The sequence below is a fragment of the Neophocaena asiaeorientalis genome, unplaced genomic scaffold, assembly GCF_003031525.2.
Source record: "Neophocaena asiaeorientalis asiaeorientalis breed wild unplaced genomic scaffold, Neophocaena_asiaeorientalis_V1.1 scaffold319, whole genome shotgun sequence".
Lineage (NCBI taxonomy): Eukaryota > Metazoa > Chordata > Mammalia > Artiodactyla > Phocoenidae > Neophocaena > Neophocaena asiaeorientalis.
This window is the reverse complement of record NW_020174103.1, coordinates 2,017,726-2,038,191: the sequence shown is the minus strand read 5'-3', so window position 1 is coordinate 2,038,191 and position 20,466 is coordinate 2,017,726. Positions and strand designations below refer to the sequence as shown.

The 20,466-nt window shown below is 39.5% G+C and overlaps 1 protein-coding gene and 1 non-coding gene across 2 annotated transcripts in view; one reads left to right on the top strand and one right to left on the bottom strand.

The window, feature by feature from the left end:
• The window catches only part of RAB23 (RAB23, member RAS oncogene family), a 20,840-nt gene extending 542 nt beyond the window's left edge, over positions 1-20,298 (top strand). Inside the window, exons 2-7 of the mRNA XM_024754703.1 lie at positions 3,399-3,656; positions 6,159-6,244; positions 12,373-12,529; positions 14,297-14,379; positions 15,215-15,307; positions 16,961-20,298. Coding sequence (XP_024610471.1) covers positions 3,502-3,656; positions 6,159-6,244; positions 12,373-12,529; positions 14,297-14,379; positions 15,215-15,307; positions 16,961-17,100 — 714 coding nt within the window. The 5' untranslated portion in view covers positions 3,399-3,501 and the 3' untranslated portion in view covers positions 17,101-20,298. The remainder of the gene's footprint in view (positions 1-3,398; positions 3,657-6,158; positions 6,245-12,372; positions 12,530-14,296; positions 14,380-15,214; positions 15,308-16,960) is intronic.
• Positions 2,103-2,175, bottom strand: TRNAG-CCC (transfer RNA glycine (anticodon CCC)). The gene has a single exon. It is a non-coding gene; the product is annotated as a tRNA-Gly (tRNA).
• Positions 20,299-20,466: the final 168 nt, after the last annotated feature.

Sequence of the window (20,466 nt, the reverse complement as noted above, 5' to 3'; positions counted from 1 at the left end):
CGGGCGCCCCTCCCCGGCCCGGCCTCCGCACGCGCACTTCGAGTGCGGGGCCCGGGTCCCCGCGGCAGGCGGTGGGCGCAACCCCCGGCGCCCCCTCCCCTCTCCGCGCCCCCGCCTCCCTGGGGTGGCTCTCGGGCGGGTAGGTGCGGCGGGGCGGTGGGGACTGGGCATTAGGTGTGGGTTGGGGCTGGCGTGGAATGGGCCCAAGCCCCACCCTGGCTTCCAGACCCCGTTCTGGGCGGCGGGCCCCTTCCCTGCCTGCGGCCCCACCCAGCCCGGGTGTTGCTCGGGTTCTGCTCGAATATGAATGAGCCTGACTACGCGGTCTCCTTGACACTGGCTCCCGCAGAGTCACTTCACCCGGGGATCCCAGTGGCAGTACAGTCTGAAAAGGGCTGTCTACTTCTCCAGGTTTTATGTAACTCCTGACATCTTCTAGGTAACTTCATTGAACTTGAGAAGTTTTTCAGTGCTTTTATAAATATAATCATACCTGTGCTGAAGTACAGGCTGTGATGAAAAAGCCACCATTTCTATCAGTGAGCTAACTCATCCTTTACTTTTCTAATGTATTGGACGGCTGTTGGTTGGCAAAATCTTTAAAATTAAAGTTGGAAAAAGAACACATGTAAAGTGTTACTGTCAAGCTTTTAAAGTATTGTACTCAGAATTATGCTAATTTTCTAAGAATTTAATTGTTTTGGTATAGGTCTTTAAGTTTGTAGAGTATTGGCTGATAATCACAGGAGTCAGGCTGCCTGTGTTAAAATCTGATTCCACTTACTTTTCTTTACATTTTATTATTTTAAAAATTATTATATGGTAAAATTGACTTTGTTGGGGGGTGTGCAGTTCTGTGAATTTTAGATATATGTAACTACCATAACAGTCAGAATTTAGAACAGTTCGATCACCTCCAAAACACTCATGCTATCCTTTTATATCCTCCCCCTTACCCCAAGCCCTGGCAATTACTGATCTTTTCCAGAATGTCATAGAAATGGAATCATGCAACATGTAACCTTCTTTCACTCAGCATAATGCCTTTGAGATTCCTTCGAGTTGTTGGATGTATCAACAATTTATTCTTTTTTTATTGCTGAGTAGTATTCTATTAGATGGATGTGCTCCCAATGAAAGACATTTGGATCGTTTCCAGTTTTTGGTGATTATGACTATAGCTGCTATAAACATTGCTATACAGGTTTTTGTGTGAACATATGTTTTCATTTCTCTAGGGTACTGCTAAGATTGGGATTACATGATCATATAAAGTATGTTTAACTTTGTAATACACTGTCACACTGATTTCCAGAGTGGCTGTATCATTTTGCATTCTCACCAGCAACATGTGAGAGTTCCAGTTGCTTCATCTCCTCTCTAGCACTTTGTATTGTCGGATTTTTTAGTTTAGCCATTCTAATAGGCATGTAGTGGTATCTCGTGGTCTTAATGTGTCTTTAACTAATGGCTAAAGATGTTGAATATCTTTTCATGTACTTAATTGGCATATATAATCTTGGGTGAGTATCTGGCCAAGACTTTTGCCTATTTTTAAATTCAGTAGTTTCTTTCTTATGTTGAGTTTTGAGGGTTCTTTATATTTTCTGGATACAAGTTGTTAGATATGTTTTGCAAAAGTTTCTTGCAGTCTGTAGCTTCTTTTTATTGTTTTAACAGTGTCTTTCACAGAGCTAATGTTTTTAATTTTGATGAAATCTAATTTATCCATATTTCCTTTTGTACATCTTTTGGTAGCATGTCTAAGAACTTTGCCTAATCCCAGGTCAAGAAGATTTTCATCTTCTAGATATTATAGTTTTATATTTAGATCTATAATCTTTTATTTTTTTTTTTTTTGCGGTACGCGGGCCTCTCACTGCTGTGGCCTCTCCCGCCGCGGAGCACAGGCTCCAGATGCGCAGGCTCAGCGGCCATGGCTCATGGGCCTAGCCGCTCCACGGCATGTGGGATCTTCCCAGACCGGGGCACGAACCCGTGTCCCCTGCATCGGCAGGCGGACTCTCAACCACTGTGCCACCAGGGAAGCCCAGGATCTTTTTTTAGTTGCAGCATGTGGGCTCGCGGCATGCAGGATCTAGTTCCCTGACCAGGGATCGAACCTGGGCCCCCTGCATTGGGAGCACAGAGTCTTAACCACTGGACCACCAGGGAAGTCCCCTCTTCCACATATAATTACTTGTCTTAAATGTTTTCTCTACATATATTGAAAACCATATTGAACAGTATTATAATTTTTCTTTCAACTGTCAAATGTAACAGAACATTTAAGAGAAGTCTGCTATATTTACCCATATTTTTGCTTCTGTCATCTTCTTTCTCTTGTTCCAATACTTTAAGTTGTTGTTTTAATCATTTAATTATGTCTGAAGTGGAGACCTAGAACCTGTACTTTAACAAGTGCTCCTAGATGCTTCTTACAATCGTGCAAGTTTGTGAAGCATTAGGGTCAATTACTGAGACTCCATTAGGGGCAAAGAAAGGAATGTTCTTCACATTTCAGACATGTTTTGTGTAGTGGTTGTATAAATGGATTTTTGGTTAAGGTAGCTGGAATATAATAGCTAAGTAGGCAGGAACTTAACTAGTGAAGAAATATGAAGAAATTGGCTTTCTGTTCTTTTCAGTCTAAAATGCGAACAGTACACATTCTATTACTTTCATTATATGAGTAACTGTAACTAGTCTGAAACTAATGAAAAAAATGCATGGTATAAGATGATGTGTAGAGGATCCATTGTAATCTAAACACTAAAGCACGGTAACTAAGAGCCCGATGCTATCACGTGGTTGCATAGCATTATACAAAACCCTTCCTTAGGGTGCTGTTCTAGGGACATTAATTATTACCTGTGAGGATGAAGAGCAGTTTCCTTAGATTTTGTATTTGTTGCCCATTTGGTGGTAACTATCCACCAAATGGGATAAAAGGAGGATTTATTATGGTATATGAAACTACCATTTTTTTGAATGCCTAACTTTCACTGTGCTAAGTGCTTTGTATCTATCATTGATCAACAATCCTGTGAGGTAAATATCCTCAGGAAACTGAAGCTTCAAGAGGTTAAGCAATAACTTCACTAAGAGCACAGAACCAGTAAATAGCAACTAGTAAGTCAGGCCTCGACTCTTAACACTCATACTCTAGTCTCAGTGAAAGGCAGAACTATGTAATCTAGGCATTTATTGGTACCTGGAAGTCATACATTCTGCTGTTGTTAAGGGTGCAAAAGTGAATGGTATTATTGTCTCTTTTTTCAAAAAATTTACATTATCTGAACAGGGTGGGGAGAGGGCCTTCAACACGGAAAAAATTCTTGCAATTCATTATGATTATTTCTTGATAAAACAATTATAGCTTATTTTATTTTATATAGGTTTTGTCATGAAAAAATAACTTCATTTTAAACCAAAGATTTGAGAGAGAAGATCGGATCACCTGGAATTAAATTTGGCACAGAAACCTTTTCAACTCCAAAAATGTTGGAGGAAGATATGGAAGTGGCCATAAAGATGGTGGTTGTAGGGAATGGCGCAGTTGGAAAATCAAGTATGATTCAGCGGTATTGCAAAGGCATTTTTACAAAAGACTACAAGAAAACCATTGGAGTTGATTTTTTGGAGCGACAGATACAGTATGTACTTGGCTGTTTTATCCTCTCGGTTTTGATATGTGAGCTGTGTCCAAGAGTTTGCTCAGAATAATAGTAACTGAGTACAATACAATCCAAGGCTAGGTGTCTAGTGGCAGCGGGTTTTCAGTTATTCACTCCTTTGTATGTCTTCGCCTTCTTTTTTCCCCCTCCCCCATCTCTTCCCTTTCTCTCTCATTTTTTCTTCTTTTTTACCTACACTTCTCCCTTCTCTCTTTTTCAATCTTACATCTGTTTTATATTTATTGGTGGCACCCTGAGCACTTCTTAAACACAAACTGACGCTTGATTCTACCGAGATTTCTGTCGACTATTTTATTTGGAAAGAAAGTTACCTGTCTCGCAGAATAATTTTCATCTCTTATATTATGGGATCTGTTTGTGTAAAATGTCTCTTCTCTTTTTAAAACTGGGCTTATAGAAGTTAGAGAATTAATAATTTGTTTTTACTTTAAAGAAGTAAGAGAAAGATTTGAGAGGATTAAATACTCCTGTGAAAAGGAAATCCAATTGGATTCTAAAACACATCAAAGTAACACTTTTTGTCATTAGTCCTGAGAACTTTTAAGGATATTTTAAATTGTAGGAGAAACATTAAACAAATCTGATTTAACTATCCCAGACACTAGCATCAAAGATAATTGTGTTCACTGTTTTAAAGATGTTGAATTTATAATCTGTACTCTGTTACCCTCTTTTTCAAAATACTTCTCTATTTGCTTCCTTTCTTAGATATTTTAAGGGGATTCATTTTAAATCTTGATGATGTTTATTTTTTGCACTTGCTATCTGGACCAAATTAATATTTTAAGTATACAGTTGACCCTTATTATTCAGACTCCATATTTATATTTTAAGTATGCAGTTACTTCTCATTATTTGTGGATTTCATATTTGCAAATTCACTGCTTGCTAAAATTTATTTGTAACCCCAGACTCAGTACTCCCAGTACTCTGATGGTCATTTGTGGACATGCACAGAGCAGCAAAAAATTTGAGTCACTTAAACACACACGTTCGGCTGAGGTTGAACAAGGCGACCCACTGTGTTTTTGTTTCATCTCTCATACTGTACATGAGTGGCCTTTTCATGTTCTGTTTTTGTGCCACATTTTTGTGCTTTTTGTTGGTAGTTATGCTGTTTAAAATGGCCCCAAGCCTAGAGCTGAAGTGCCGTCTGGTGAGCTGTGACGTGCCTTATGGAGAAAACACATGTATTAGATAAGCTTCGTTCAGGCACCAGTTATAGTACTGTTGGCCGTGGGTTCAATGTTAATGAATCAACAGTGTATATTAAATAAGGTGTGTTTAAACAGAACAATGCAAAAAACAAGGTTATATATTGATCAGTTGATGAAATTGTAACCAGGGGCTCACAGGCACCTCACCCGCCTGGTATTTTCCCTCAGAGGAATGGTTCAGGATTTGCTAATTCAGTGTTGGCAGTGACTCTGTAGAACAGAACTACTGCCTGCGAATAAGACAACAGGTGTGACAGAACAGAGTTAATTTGGGGGTTAAAGGGCAACCAAGCAGTAAGCTGCTTCTTTCCTTTCTTACTATTCTCCCCCATTAGAATAGGGTAGCAGGAGGAGGGCAAGCACTGACCTAAGGGAACCCTTTCCCAGGACAGCTGACCCTGGGTGTCCAGGATCCTACGGACACCAACATCCATGGGCACTCAGTTCCTTGTATAAAATGGCATAGTATTTGCATTTAACCTACACACGTGCTCCCATAGACTTTCAGTCATCTCCAGATTACTTATAATATCTAATATAATGTAAATGCTGTGTAAATAGTTGCCAGGCACACAGTAAATTCAAGTTTTGCTTCTTGGAACTTTCTAGAATTTTTTTTCCAAATATTTTCTATCTGCAGTTGGTTGAATCCTCAGGCATGGACCCCTCGGATGCTAGTCTTAGAGCCACCACTATCTGTGACTATGGTTGAAGGAAAAAACATGACAGATAAATCCAAATCGTGTAAAATTACAGCTTTAGGGGAGTGTCTTTCACCCTTTACTTGCACTGTTGGTAATGGTATCAGCATTTAAAAGCGCTCAGACTTTTTCAGAGTGAAACCAGCAATGTAGTTTTTTTAAAATAAGTAAATAAATAAATAAATTTGTTTATTTATTTTTGGCTGCGTTGGATCTTCGTTGCTGTATGCGGGTTTTCTCGCGTTATGGCGAGCAGGGGCTACTCTTTGTTGCGATGCACGGGCTTCTCATTGCGGTCGCTTCTCTTGTTGCGGAGCACAGACTCTAGGTGCATGGGCTTCAGTAGTTGTGGCACACGGGCTTAGTTACTCTGCGACATGTGGGATCTTCCTGGATCAGGACTCGAACCCGTGTCCCCTGCATCAGCAGGTGGATTCTTAATCACTGCGCCACCACGGAAGCCCAACAATGTAGTTTTAATACCACCAGATTTGAAAAATACATTTCCTTTGCATATGAAATTCATTCATCTCTTGTTTCAGAGTTAATGATGAAGACGTCAGGCTCATGTTATGGGATACCGCAGGTCAAGAGGAGTTTGATGCAATAACAAAGGCCTACTATCGAGGTAAATCATGGGTGTCTTTAGTTTGTTTTGACATGTTCTTTTAGCTGAACAAAGAACTTTGCTTTTCTTGTTTCCCATAGAAGGATTTCTCTTTAAGAATATTTAAATTAATTCCAAAGTATTTTTTAAAACCCCAGGCTACTATTCTTCTAAAGATCTTGTTGGGTGGTAAATAATACTCTGTGCTATAGACTGTTTATCTCTGCCTTAGAATTACATGACTCATATAGTCATTCCCAGACCTAATAAGTCAGAAGTTGTGAAATGTCTTCTCTGACTCCAGGGAAATGACTACATAGAGTGGAAACTAACATAAGAAAAAGTAAAGCCCTGGCAGACAAGATGGCATTTTGTTATGATATTTAATGTGGGTAAAGCCTTCTCTAGGCTATACGAGTTCAGGGAAGTATAAGATACATGTGAAAAGGAAGAGCTACAATGATAGGATCTAAGACTAAATAAACTGTGGGGGAAATTCCTCTTTTTACCTACCTAGCTTTCTTCTCTTAATTCTCAGCCTAAAATATATGTTCTTTTTGTGTGGAAAAAAATAGGTTGGGCTATTTCTTTTTAAACTTTTAACAATGTGATGTGGCAGTATTACTTTTTAACTAGTATGGTTATTTTTGGAGAAAGTATTATCATTATGTCTCTCTAATTTAAAAGGGCAAAACTGTGAGTCCACAATTATCTCAAAATAAAGTTTAACTTAAAAAAAGACAAAACTGGTCAAATGTCAAAATGATTTGATTCGTATATGAATAAAAAGGAGAAAACGTTGGAACTGTACAGTTAAGTAGCTCATTTGGGTCCCTAATTTAAAGAAAAAGACCAGGTAGCTAAACATATTTTAATATCCACTGCCATAAGACTTTGTTCAACATTATTATCTTCTAATTTTTTTAACTTGACTCATCCAGTTTGTTGCAGACTTCTTGTTTTAACTTGTTAGATGTCCATGAATCATACCGTTTCTCTTTCATATGTTTACAAAAAACATTCTTTGCCAGAAACTAAAAAGAGAGCCCATAATTATTATTTACATCTTAATTTATATGGGTGATGTTCAAATTTCTTTTCACTTTGTTTCATTTGGACTAAAAGGCTTTAAACAGCATTGATTTCCCTGTGTTTAACATTTTAACTTAAAGCAATCTTAAGTGTATAAATAGATCTGTTAAAAGGTTTTTTTTAAATGTAACGTTTTTTAGCCAACTATGTTAAAATGGCAAAGAGGGTAGATACTGAGACAGGTCTTAAGCTTCAGCTTTTTCCCTCACATCCCTATTTGAATTAAGGAACAAACAGTGGCAATGTTACATGAATTTGAGAAATGGCATATTGGACTTATATGCTTTTTTCTTTTTGAGGTTCTATCAGAGTGCTTTTGGTTGCTGACAGCAGAAAAGCAATTTCAAACCGACTTATTTAGCGTCTGTTGACTTGTTACTGGGAGTAGCTTTCATTTGTGGTTTGTTGGGACTATAACCTTGCTGATTCTTCTGGCTGGCCGCCTCCTTGTGTGGGGTTCCTCTCCATGCTGATTTTCCTCTTGTCTGCAAGTTTGCTACCATCGACAGTGCTTTTTGTTCACATTCTTGGGGACCGAGGGTTACTTCCTACAACAGTGGACCAAAAGTCCAGAGCTTTTATCTGATTAGACCACCTTTGACCAGATTACAGTGAGTAGTCAGAGGAAGGTGATTGCCCCAATGGGCTTGGTGTACTTGGGGCTCCCCCAAGGCAGAGGGAAGTTTAGCTGCCTAAACCATAGACTACTGTACAGAGGGGGAGAGGTGTTCTTGGGGACAGGGCACTGGATGGTGGCTAGGCACCAGGTAATATCTGCTACTAGTATAGATTCAGATGACGATATAATTAAATAAAGAGTAGGAAGAAAAGGTAAGATGGGCAGAATGAGTTAAGATAGAGATTTAGTGATAGAAACACTATGCCTTATAAAATTATGACCTACTGACTTATGTCCTAAAAATGTGTTATTCAAGATGCATAAAAATTATATTTAAAAAAGAAAAAATTTATTGTAATTCATTTAAAAGACCTATTATAGCAAGACTATTGCTCCAAGGCATCATTATGTTCTTAGAATGCTGGCTTAATTGTACAGTGAGACATGTGGAAACATGATCTCCTTATCAGTAGGTTAGAACAGAGCACAGATCATATTAGGAAGCCTTTGGGAGCCCAGATGACTCCTGTTAAACCCTTAAGAAAGTCCACCCTAGGCAGTAGAAACCGTACTTAGTACAGAAAGTTACATACAACATGAAGTAGATTTTTATTACAGTTTTTTACTGTGACTTGGTTCTCAGAAAAAAAATGCTTCTAAGTATATGTAAATTAGGTTATAGACTTGAGACCTGTTATTTGAGATCATGCACATAAGTAGAAGGAAACCCTTATTTTCTTAAAAAATAATTTTTTTCACAAATATAAATGAATATAAATTGTTGGAAATGAAATAGCTCTGGACAAGAAGCTAGTTATAAGTTATAATTATAAATGCAAGAATTAAAGAACAACAGAATTAGACTATGCAAGTCTGAGGTTTGTTTTGAAATTATGTGAGCATGGAATCTGTGACAGATTGGTTCAGTGAATAATTTATGTGCTTTAGATTGTATAGAATGTCAAAAAGAATAAGGGACAGCATTTTAAATCCTGAGTAGTATCTATAATAGTATTTTTAAAGCCTTTGCTAGTGTTCGCTAGAGCAGTGTTTCTTAAACTTGACTGTGCACAGGAATCCCCTGGGGATCTCATTAAAATGCAAACTGAATTTTATAGATCTGTGGGTAGCTCTGAGAGTCTGCATTTCTACAGCCTTCCAGGTGACACTGATGCCGCTGTCAGCCACACTCAGGACCTGCCTACAGACCATCTTGTAGGATCTGTCAGTGATTTGAGGATAGAATTACTCTCTGCACATTATGTGTCTTGGAGAGTATTTTCTGAATTGCATTAAAATATAGTGGCTTTTTTGGAATGATCTTATTAAGGAGGAATAAATACTTGCTATTGGTGATCTTATCATTGACACCAAAAATTTATTCAGAGCTCTGTATTTCTGATGCATGGACAAGTGAGGTAGTTTATTAACTGTTAGAAGTGATCCACTTATGGGTGACTAACTGTTATCTATGATAATGAAGAAACTTTTCCAATGGTGCAATTTTTAGGGTAGGTAGTATTGAAGGAAGATTGAATAGTAGGAAAATAAAGGTCTTTGTAAAATATATGGGTAGAAAACACTAGCTGCCTTTCAATATTAACAACAGAGAAATTAAAACAACTTTCCCAAAGATGGCTGGTACAAACACAGAGCTAGGGGTCCAAAAAAGAAAAAGAAGGGAGAGCAGCGTGGGGTCACTTTAATTTACTTTATTATTTTTTTAGGGTCATTTTACACCTCCCCACACACGCGCACACACACACAGCGGGGTGGGTGTGGGATGTAGAAGTGAGAGGCCAGGGAAAGAAGGGAGAACCGTGCATAAAGGGTGCAGTAATGAGCCAGTTACTACTGCCGGTGGGGAGAGCAGGCGGGGAGACGTGCCTCGGGGTGACCCCACCCCAGGGAAGCTGAGGTTCCCCCCCCCCTCCCCAGGCATCCAGTTCCCTTAGGGGGTGTGCTAGACCACCCCTGACAGAAGAGCAGAGCGCCCCCTGCAGCCCGTGCTGGAGGGTCGGGGCGGGGAACACACAGGGCACCTGTGGGGGGAGGGGGCACCGTGCTCACGTCCCTGGTGGCTTCTGAATCCAGGTCCCTCCTCCTCCTCAGAGGGCACTGCGGCCTATCCCGCCCAGTGTGGTCTCTCTACCGAGTCCCCCACTAAATAATTTTGGGTTTTATTGACAGACTTTTTCTTTTATCCTTTGATCCTTGATTTTTCAAACAAAATTGTGCTTTTCTTAATTATTCTTACTGCCCATATCTCTGGCACCATCTGCTTAGTTTTTTTTTGTTGTTTGTTAGTTGTTTTTGTTTCGTTTTGTTTTTTTGCGGTACGCGGGCCTCTCACTGTTGTGGCCTCTCCCGTTGCGGAGCACAGGCTCCGGACGCGCAGGCTCAGCGGCCATGGCTCACGGGCCCAGCCGCTCCGCGGCATGTGGGATCTTCCCGGACTGGGGCACGAACCCATGTCCCCTGCATCGGCAGGCGGACTCTCAGCCACTGCGCCACCAGGGAAGCCCTGTTTTGTTTTTTTTAGCATCTTCTCTAATAAGTGTTTTTTTGTGTGTCTGGGACCTTGTATACTTGGAAATACCTTATTGGACCCTCAAATTTAAACGACACTTGACTGATATAAAATTCTAGGTTTAAAGCTAACAGAGTTTTGTAACTTTTTTTTTTAAGATTTTTTTTGTTTTGTTTTGATGTGGGCCATTTTTTAAAGCCTTTATTGAATTTGTTACAATAGTGCTTCTGTTTTCTGTTTTTTGGCCCCGAGGTATGTGGGATCTTAGCTCCCCAACCAGGGATCGAACCCACACCCCCTGCATTGGAAGGCGGAGTCTTAACCACTGGACCGCCAGGGAGGTCCCCAAAAAAGTTTCTTGAAGTATGATTAAATAATGTTTTATTTGTAGTTTAAGTAAATGTTAGAGTTCAAGTAAATATAAATTTGTTGTCCAATATGCTAGTGTGATCTCTTCAGTTTTACTTCTTCAATTCTGAGCAGGTCTCACGCTGTGTCTGTCAATCTGCCTGTCCCCCACCCCTCAGTTTTGCATAATTAATTTATTCTTTGGTTCAAACCCTGTTCTAGAGGAGAGAAGCCTCTGCTTTTACAGTCATAGTGAACTGCTGGTTTTTTCCTTCATTAATTGTTCTTTGGGTTTCTACCATATTCCCTCAGGTGATAAACAAACCTTTTTTTGTCCCTAGAGTGTCTTAGGTAGCCCAGGTATGTGTGTCTTGAGTCTTAGTAGGAAACTCTTACACCTGGGATATCTGGAAGGAAGGAGTAGCAGTGAGGAACCCTCTTGACTCCAGGACGATTTTCTCTTCTCACCTGTTTTTGTCATTATGCTGTCTGATTCAACAGCAAATCATTGGTAAAAACCCTCTTCCAGAAGGTTGATGCTTATTTTTAAAATGAGATATTATCAACTAATGTGATAGCTGATAGTTAAAATATTGTCAACCTAATGTGATAGTTGATAGTTAAAATATTGTGAGTATGGTATGGGAATTATGCAGTTAAAGAGGATGAAAAACTAAATTAAACTCTTTTCCTCTCTACTATATATAAATATTTTACTCTTGGCACTGGTTCCTAAATTACATTCTTTAGCATTGATGGTATTCTGCTACTAAAATAAAATAATATAGATTTTTTTTAAAAAGTAAATAGAATGAGAAAATTATGATATTTTTCTCTCATAGACTTTTCTTAAATCTGTGCCAAAAGAAATTAAGAAGCAGGTGACAGATATTAACGAGAAGAACTCAGCAACTCTGTCATTCATGCCTAGTTTACTGTTCTCTGTGGCTTTTACAGTGTTATTAAATATATCAGTATTTTGTGGTGTTCCACAAGGAATGTGTATAATTTTGAGGGTACTTTGGCACTTGCACAAATTTGAGAACCACTGTTCTTAGTGGTTGGTTCTTTGAATTAGAAAATAGAGTTTATATGTTAAAAAATAGGGCTTCCCTGGTGGCACAGTGGTTAAGAATCCACCTGCCAATGCAGGAGACACGGGTTCGAGTCCTGGTCAGGGAAGATCTCACATGCCACGGAGCAACTAAGCCCATGTGCCACAACTACTGAGCCTGTGCTCTAGAGCCCGTGAGCCACAACTACTGAAGCCCGCGCGCCTAGAGCCTGTGCTCCGCAACAAGAGAAGCCACTGCAATGAGAAGCCTGCGCACCACAATGAAGAGTAGCCCCCGCACACTGCAACTAGAGAAAAGCCCACGCAGCAACGAAGACCCAAAACATCCAAAAATAAAATAAATTAAATTAAAAAAAAAAAGCAGTGCTACAAAGATGAGTTCATTTATTTACATAAAAATTGTTTTGAATACGTAAAAGTTTCCCTCACCCTGCATAGGATTGTTTCATTAATGTAAATAACATTTTTATTTTGTGAACTTACAGGAGCCCAGGCTTGTGTGCTTGTATTTTCCACCACAGACAGGGAATCTTTTGAAGCGATTTCCAGTTGGAGAGAGAAGGTGGTGGCTGAAGTTGGAGATATACCAACTGTACTTGTACAAAACAAGATCGATCTCCTTGATGACTCTTGTATAAAGAAGTAAGGTGGCTACTGTTGAGGGGGTGGCTGTAATTCTGTAAAGCTAAAACCTATTTTAGTTTTTGCATACACTTACAAAATTTAGGAAAGTTTTTAAAAAGACTGCCTTATACTTAAAAATTTCTGTGAGCTATTGTGTGATTGGTTTGGGTTTAAAAAGTTCACACTGAATCAGTAGTAAAGAAAATTAAAAGAGTACGTTTTGAAAGCCCTTTTAGAATTCCAGGTCCTTGCAGCTCAAATCCAACTCCTCATGTGAAGTCAAATCTAGACAGAGTAAGAATGTTAAGAGAAACATTCCAGAACTTCCCTGGTGGTGCAGTGGTTAAGAATCTTCCTGCCAGTGCAGGGGACATGGGTTCGATCCCTGGTCCGGGAAGATCCCACATGCCGCGGAGCAACTAAGCCCATGCGCCACAATTACTGAGCCTGCACTCTAGGGCCCGCGAGCCACAACTACTGAAGCCTGCATGTCTAGAGCCCATGCTCTGCAACGAAGAGAAGCCACCACAATGAGAAGCCCGTGCACTGCAACAAAGCGTAGCCCCCGCTCACCACAACTAGAGAAAGCCTGCGTGCAACAACAAAGACCCAACGCAGCCAAAAATAAATAAATCTAAAAAGGAAAACATCCCTAGATGTTTTAATATCTAGCATAAGTATGTTGATGAGTTTAAATAGGTAAGCAGTTCAGATTCGTATTGTTTTGTATACCCAGAACCATTATGCTCACATTTGTGAACAGTTTGGCATCCAGATAATTTCTCTGTATAAGTATTTGTTTACTGCATTATTAACTTTTTTCTGGCTTTGAAAATACTTACTTGGTTTTTACCTTATTTTTTTATAAGTTCTTGTATTAGTTGTCTGATGCTGTATAACAGATTAGCCCAAAACTTAGTAGTTTAAAACAACAAACATTTATTATGTCACAGTTTTTGTGGGTCAGGAATTTGGGAGTGGCTTAGTTGGGTGGCTTGGTTCTGGGTTTTCATGAGGTTGCTGTCAATATGTTGCCGGGGCCTGTGGTCACAGGAGGGCTTTTGACTGGGGCTGGGGGGGGTCTGCTTCCGGGATGGCACCCTCGCTTGGCCATGGGCAGGTGGCCTCTCCTTCAGGCTGCAAGTGTCCTCAGTGTGTGGCAGCTGCTTCCCCAGGCACGTGATCCCAGAGGGGGCAAGGCGGAAACCGCAGTGCCTCTTATGAGGAGTCTCAAAGTCACACGCCATCACTTCTGTATGTCATTGATGACACAGACCAACTTGATTACAGTGGGGGAGGAGAGGCGTGTGGTAGAATCATTGGGAAATATTTTAGAGAATTGGGAGTCATAATGAAACTAAAATTAGGAGTCCACTGTTCTAGACACATCAATATACTGACTTCGGCTTTGGCAGCAAAGTAGTTTTGTAGCCAATAAGAATAAAATAGGTAATGCAGTATAAGACTTTCAGAGTGTAATTACATTAAAGTGTTTTTAATAACTGAAGAGAGAAAATTAAAGTAGTATATAAAGAAAAGTGACATTTAGTCATTTTAAGGCTAGAGTAAGTGACTTTACAGAAAAGTGTCTTGCAGTTACAGTGAGATGGCTGGTGTTTACCCCCCCAAGAGCAGTGACAACTGAAAATCCTGCTCAAGCACTGAGTGTAGCTCTCACCTGTTCTGGAAGGGCTGACTGCTGTCCTCAGGCTGTATGCAGTAAATGTAATAAAACAAGCTCTCAGAAAGTACCTTTACATGCGTTTTTTTCAAATTGATGTGTAGTGAGGAAGCTGAGGCACTGGCAAAAAAGTTGAAGCTGAGATTCTACAGGACTTCAGTGAAGGAGGATCTGAACGTGACGGAAGGTAAAGTGCCTTCTTAACAGTTAACAGCAGGAAGTTTGTTTATTCTTCTTATGCCTTTTCTTTTTGTTGTTTAGAAATCGTATTTGTAACGAGAATAGAATTTTCTCTTTGTCATGTATCATTAAGTAAAGTTTAAAGGCTGATGCTGCTCTGAGTTTGAGTCCTTGATTATTTACTAATGTCTTTGAATAGTTGTTACTCTACAGCAAAACTCCAGTGAACTTTATTGTATTTAAAAATACAACTGGCTATGTGTGTGCGTATATGCACGTGTGTTTTTCAAGCGTACCTTCTAAAATTGCTGCATTAGAACCCCACAGCGGTGGACACCCCACTAGGTAGTTACAGTGACCTTAACTTGTTTAATAGTGTTTCCTAGTTTAAGAAAGTGAGATTAGAGAAAGATGGTGGTTATTTTTCTCATTCCGGAATTGCTGCTCATTTTATTAGATTGCAGCTCAGCTGTTGCTTCAGTGTCCCCTGAATAGTGGTTTTCAGTTAAAGAAAGAGTCTTTTTAAGACTGAGTCAGTTTAGTGTTGCTGAATATTAGTCACTATTCAGGTACTTAAAACTAAAGAGCCAATGACTACAAGTAATATTTTATTTCTTTACTAATAAAATGCTACTATATATTTATTAGTATTACCATTGTAATTAGGTATTACTCAGATAATTTTTAGAAGTTGAATTTTTTCAACTAGATTGTATACTTCTAACTATAATTTTAAATTTGTTTTGTAAGTATAAATATTATAGTAAGTGATGTGAAAGAACAGGTTTTACATGCATAATTATACTGACCTGGCAAGGTTTTTGGTTTTGTTTTCATTCCAGTTTTTAAATATTTGGCTGAAAAATATCTTCAAAAGCTTAAACAACAAATAGCTGAGGATCCTGAATCAATGCATTCAAGTAGTAACAAAATTGGTAAGTACCCAGGAAGTTTTAGCCCCATGTTTACCTGGTAAATTTATTTTCCATTCATTATTATCATATTTACTGGGTTTTTTTTTTAATACAGTATGCTCCTTTCTTTAGGAAATGTGACTGGAAAGCATGAGATGAGTGATTATTAAATTTAGTGGTATCAGCTCTCATTAAAAGGTATATTGAGGGGGCTTCCCTGGTGGCGCAGTGGTTGGGAGTCCACCTGCTGATGCAGGGGACACGGGTTCGTGCCCCAGTCCGGGAGGATCCCACATGCCGCAGAGCGGCTGGGCCCATGGGCCATGGCCACTGAGCCCGCGTGTCCGGAGCCTGTGCTCCGCAACGGGAGAGGCCACAGCAGTGAGAGGCCTGCGTACCACAGAAAAAAAAAAAAAAGTATATTGAGTTAAAAGATTTTTTAACTGATGAATTTTCTAAAGGTCTGTCCTTTTTGAACACTTGTTTCTCTGACTTGACACTTGCACCATCTCCACACCTCTTCCCTTTCCTGCCACCTTGCTGAGCACCCATCCTGATTTTTAACATGAGATGCCAGCAGAGTTTAGTATTTCCTGGAGAACAGGAAGCACCTGTCCGCATCTTACTTTGGGCCATGGCTTCTGGGAGGATGGGCGCCGGTCCTCTGTCCTAAGGACCTCCTGCCTGCACCCCACTCCTCACTACACACACACACACACACACACACACACACACACACACAGCATTTTCTTGGCCTGTTTTAACTTTTCTTACTTTGCCCTTTTTATTGTATATGTTCCTACTGTCAGGCACCTCACATGCTCTGAGAAACGACAGGGCAGTTGTGATAAGCCGCTATCTGGTCTGGTCTCCTGGGCCCACCCTGTCTCCTTCCAGTCTGCTGATTAAAGCCCTTTGATAGATTCTGGTTGTGGAACACATTCAATTCAGGCTCTCTTCATCCCAGCATTTAAAGACAGTTTGGTCCATCCTTCCTGTGCAGCCTCATGCCCCACTTTTGTAATGTACCCTGTTTACGGTTCCACCACAGGGCCAGCTGTTTCTTGAGCCTGCCTAGGGCTGTCTTACTTATCCCTTTGCTCATTTTGGCTCTTCCATTAAGAATGGCCTCCCATTCCCACCTTCTGTTGAGAACTGTGCATCCCTCAAGGTCTATGGAGAAAGCTCTCGGCTATCCGTCTGGCTGAAGCACAGCCTTCACTTCTCTTAAGTGAACAGAGACCTGAGTGCAGGGCATTGCCAGGGGTCCAGTCCCTCCATGTAGTTTGTCCTTTCTTATGAATTAGATGTGGTTGACCCTTCCTTTGAACCATCTGTGGGATCTTGTCTCTTTTAAGACACTTAACATAGAGTGTCCTGTAGCATCACTGCCTGTTTGTAGTGCCTCACCTCACTCATCAGATTGTAAGCTTCTTGGGGGCAGGAATCAGTCTTAGTAGTCTTTGTGTCGCTCATAGTGTCTCTGGCCCAGAGTCTTTTGTATCGTGGACGATAAATAGCCCATAAACTGGAGATTACATTTTAGAACCAACATTGTTCAAAATGAAAACTCTTAACAGTTGAAAGTGTTTCTTTAGTCCATCCCTTTTGTCTGCTCAGGTGACCCTGAGATCCGTTAGTGTTAACCTTTGTGTTTTCCCTCAACTTGTCCAGGTGTCTTTAGCACGTCTGCTGGGAGTCACTTGGGTCAGAATTCAAGTACCCTTAATGGTGGAGATGTCATCAACCTCAGGCCCAACAGACAGAGGACCAAGAAAAACCGAAATCCTTTTAGCAGCTGTAGCATACCCTAAAATGCTTCAGGGAGGAAGAAATGAATTGTATTGTGCAGTAAGATACATCCAGCTGTCACGGTATGTTAACACAATTTTTTCGCAGACTTTGCACCTAATGGCTCTCTGAAAGCTGACAGACTTAAACAGATAGCACTGCTCTGCAGTGCTTTTCAGAATGGAGCAAGATCTCTGGTGGAAAAATAACTGCCCTCTGGACTTATTTTAATTTTTTTACATTAGACGAAGCTTCTCCTGTTTTTGAAGGAATGCTATAAGAAACATCAAAAACAGGTTTTGCTGAATTTGAAATGCTGGAAAACATAAATGAAATGCCTAAATATACTGGTACAGATTTTAATATTATGGATCAAGGAAAGATAGCAACCATTCTTTCTCTGAAATTGGTCATCTAGCTTTTCTAGGAAGTAGTATTGAATCTGAATACTGAAAAGAATAATATTGAAAGGCGAACCCTGATCTTGCCAGACTGCATTAGTGTGTACTTCGGCAATGTTACTTGTGCAATATCTGTAGATGTGGAATGTGGAGGTACGTGCACACACAGATCCCTGGTTCTGGAGTAAACAGAAGGTGTGTGCAGTGTTTAAGGAAACATAGACTCTAACTCATCCATTCATGAAACCATTTACACATTTATGTGTATGTTATAAGTTTCTATTTTCAAATGAGAAATTCTAGACAGATATTTTGCAAAATGAGCTCAGATTTTAAAAGTGCTTTTGTGCCAAAAATACCATACCTAATTTTCAGTGCTTTACCAGAATTTATACTGTTGATAATCTCTTTTAAAAGCAGTTTTCCTCTCTGACAGAGTAGATGAAAGAGTGTCTTAGTGTTAGGGCCCCTCCCAGGTGGCACTGGTTGCGTGCGGAATCTTTTCATGTCCCTGCACATGCATGACGGGCTTGAGCTGGCGGCTGCAGGACCCCCGCCCTGTGCAGCGTGGCTGCCCTGTACCCAGTGCCTTTTGCTGTTGACAACGCAATTCTGAACTTTTAGGATTATGCTAACAGTTTTTTTAAATACACAAGAGGTGATCTTTTGTCTTAAACCACATTACGGATTTTATAATGCCCTGCAACTCTAAAGCATCTTTTTATTTACATATTTTTTGTATGGTATTTTGAGATTATCATTTAAAAATTTCTATAAACTTCAGTTTGTATAGCACTTACTCAAGAGCTCTGTCAGCACCAAATGCAAAATAATTTCTTTTAATAAGTGATTTTAACATGTAATCATGTGGCAGAGCATACATTTTGTGACTTGGGACAGTAGCTTTCCAACTCAGATAATTAATTGCATGAACTCTGGTAAAACTGATCATCATTCATCAATGACTTGTTTTTAACCCCTTGCAATATACCTGGTTTTTACAGGATTTAAATATATGTAAAAATAACTTTTCTTGGAAAATGTGTCACAAAGTCATTTTTCATTATTTCTACTAAATGCATAATGTTTTATATATTCCTTTTGTATGTTTTCTCTCTCTCATTCTTTTTTTTTTTAAGTCTTCCGTCTGCACCACCCTCATCCCCTGTCCAGATTAATATTGAAAACATAATAGAATTTTGTAGGGCATGTCTTTAAGTGGTCAGGAGTGAAGGTTTGCTTTTCATAATATTGAAATAATCTGGCATTATCTATTTCAAAGTAATATGTTTATTTTTATGTCACCAGTTGTCACCACTCCCATTGCTGGCAGTGGGATAGGTGTTGGGGAAAAACTCTCTTCCTAACAATGGGTACCCGCTAGTGATTCCCTTTTCTACTCTCTGGAAATACAGTCCCTTTAATTTTTGCACAAAATATATTTTGCGTCAAATAGTCTTTAGTAGCAGAAAAACCACGTTATATAAAATGTTGTAGTTCTATTTCACATTAATTAAATGTGTGTGGGTAAAAGTTTGTTATTTTTCTACATTAAAAAAATCTGATGATGGTTGCAGTTCCCCTGATATTTGTAATATAATTTTATGTATTTAGTTTTGTCCTTTTTTTTAAATAAGAACTGAAGAGAGATCTTTGTTACACATTTGAATTTTTAATTTGCAATTCTGTATTTTACCTAACCATAATTAGTCATTTTAAATAATTAAGTAGGCCTGAAAATCAGCCACAAGTGATATGTTACTTTCTCAATTCTAAAAACCTTCAAAATTGACATTATATTCTTTCACCTTGAGGCCTTTAATTCTTTTAAATAACTTAACTACTAATTTCTAACGAACCATGGATGCTGAAGAAATACTAAGATCCCGGGACGTTGTGCATTTGTGCAGTAATAGCTTTCGTATGTCGTGGCTCATTTTTGGCTGTGGCATGGCTGCCGTGTCACCGAGTCCTCAGGATTCCTTTTCCTCTTTCAGTCTGCCTCTCGAATTAATAGTGTACAGAATAGGCCACATAAGGCGATATAACTAAATAAAACCAGGCTAAATGGTTTCCTTTTTATCTGCCCAAAGTTGACAGCACTCATGTACTTCTTCAAAATATAGTAAAACTAACACTATCAGAAGAGCCCCTCCCCATCGTGGCCGCAGTCCTGTGCTGTCTGGGTGCCTCAGACGCTGGCAGCGCAGTGCTTGGGAAGAACACACTGATGGGCTCCACTGTGCCCAGGGCTCCAGGGCTTGGGTCTCCTCTGGAGATCCTGGGATGGGGAAGTGGCCTCAGGACCTGACATCCCAACTTAAAGGGAACTACTTTAATGTAAAATATTATTAATTTTTCCCCTCCTTTTAAAAACCTTTGAAATAGTTACTGGTAACTTGCTAAAGTGCTCTCGTTACTGTTACGGTATCTGTTTCTCTGAAAACAAAATGAACTGACAGGTGAAAATCTGTCCCACACTGCAGTCATCTAATGAACAGAGAAAGTCTGGGCTGATGTGAACAGGAAGGGGAGGATTTCCAGATGCTGACGGTCTTTGGGAACGTGAGAAAAACTTGGCTGTCTGCTGAATTTTCGAAAAGCTGATAAAGAAAAAGATGGCACAAAAAGAAAATCTTCTATCTCACAGTGAACCTAATGATAGCAAATTAGTCTGATAAATCAAGAGGCTTTTACCAGTTATCATCAGTGAGAATTAATGTTTCCCACGAAAGAATAGATTTAAATAAGGTGAACTTGGGCTGGCATCAAAACTATCATGAATGTCCTCAGATTGTAATTGCTTTTTATGAAGAGACATATAAATATATAAAACCAATCTGCAGCTTGACTGTTTTTTTTTCTTGCAGTGTGAAAGAATACCTATCTTTTAATGAAAATTGAATCTGATATATTCATTCTGAAGTAGTATTTGGGGAAGCTAAAGTTTTTGTGTATCAATAGCACTAGTTATTTTGAACAAATAAA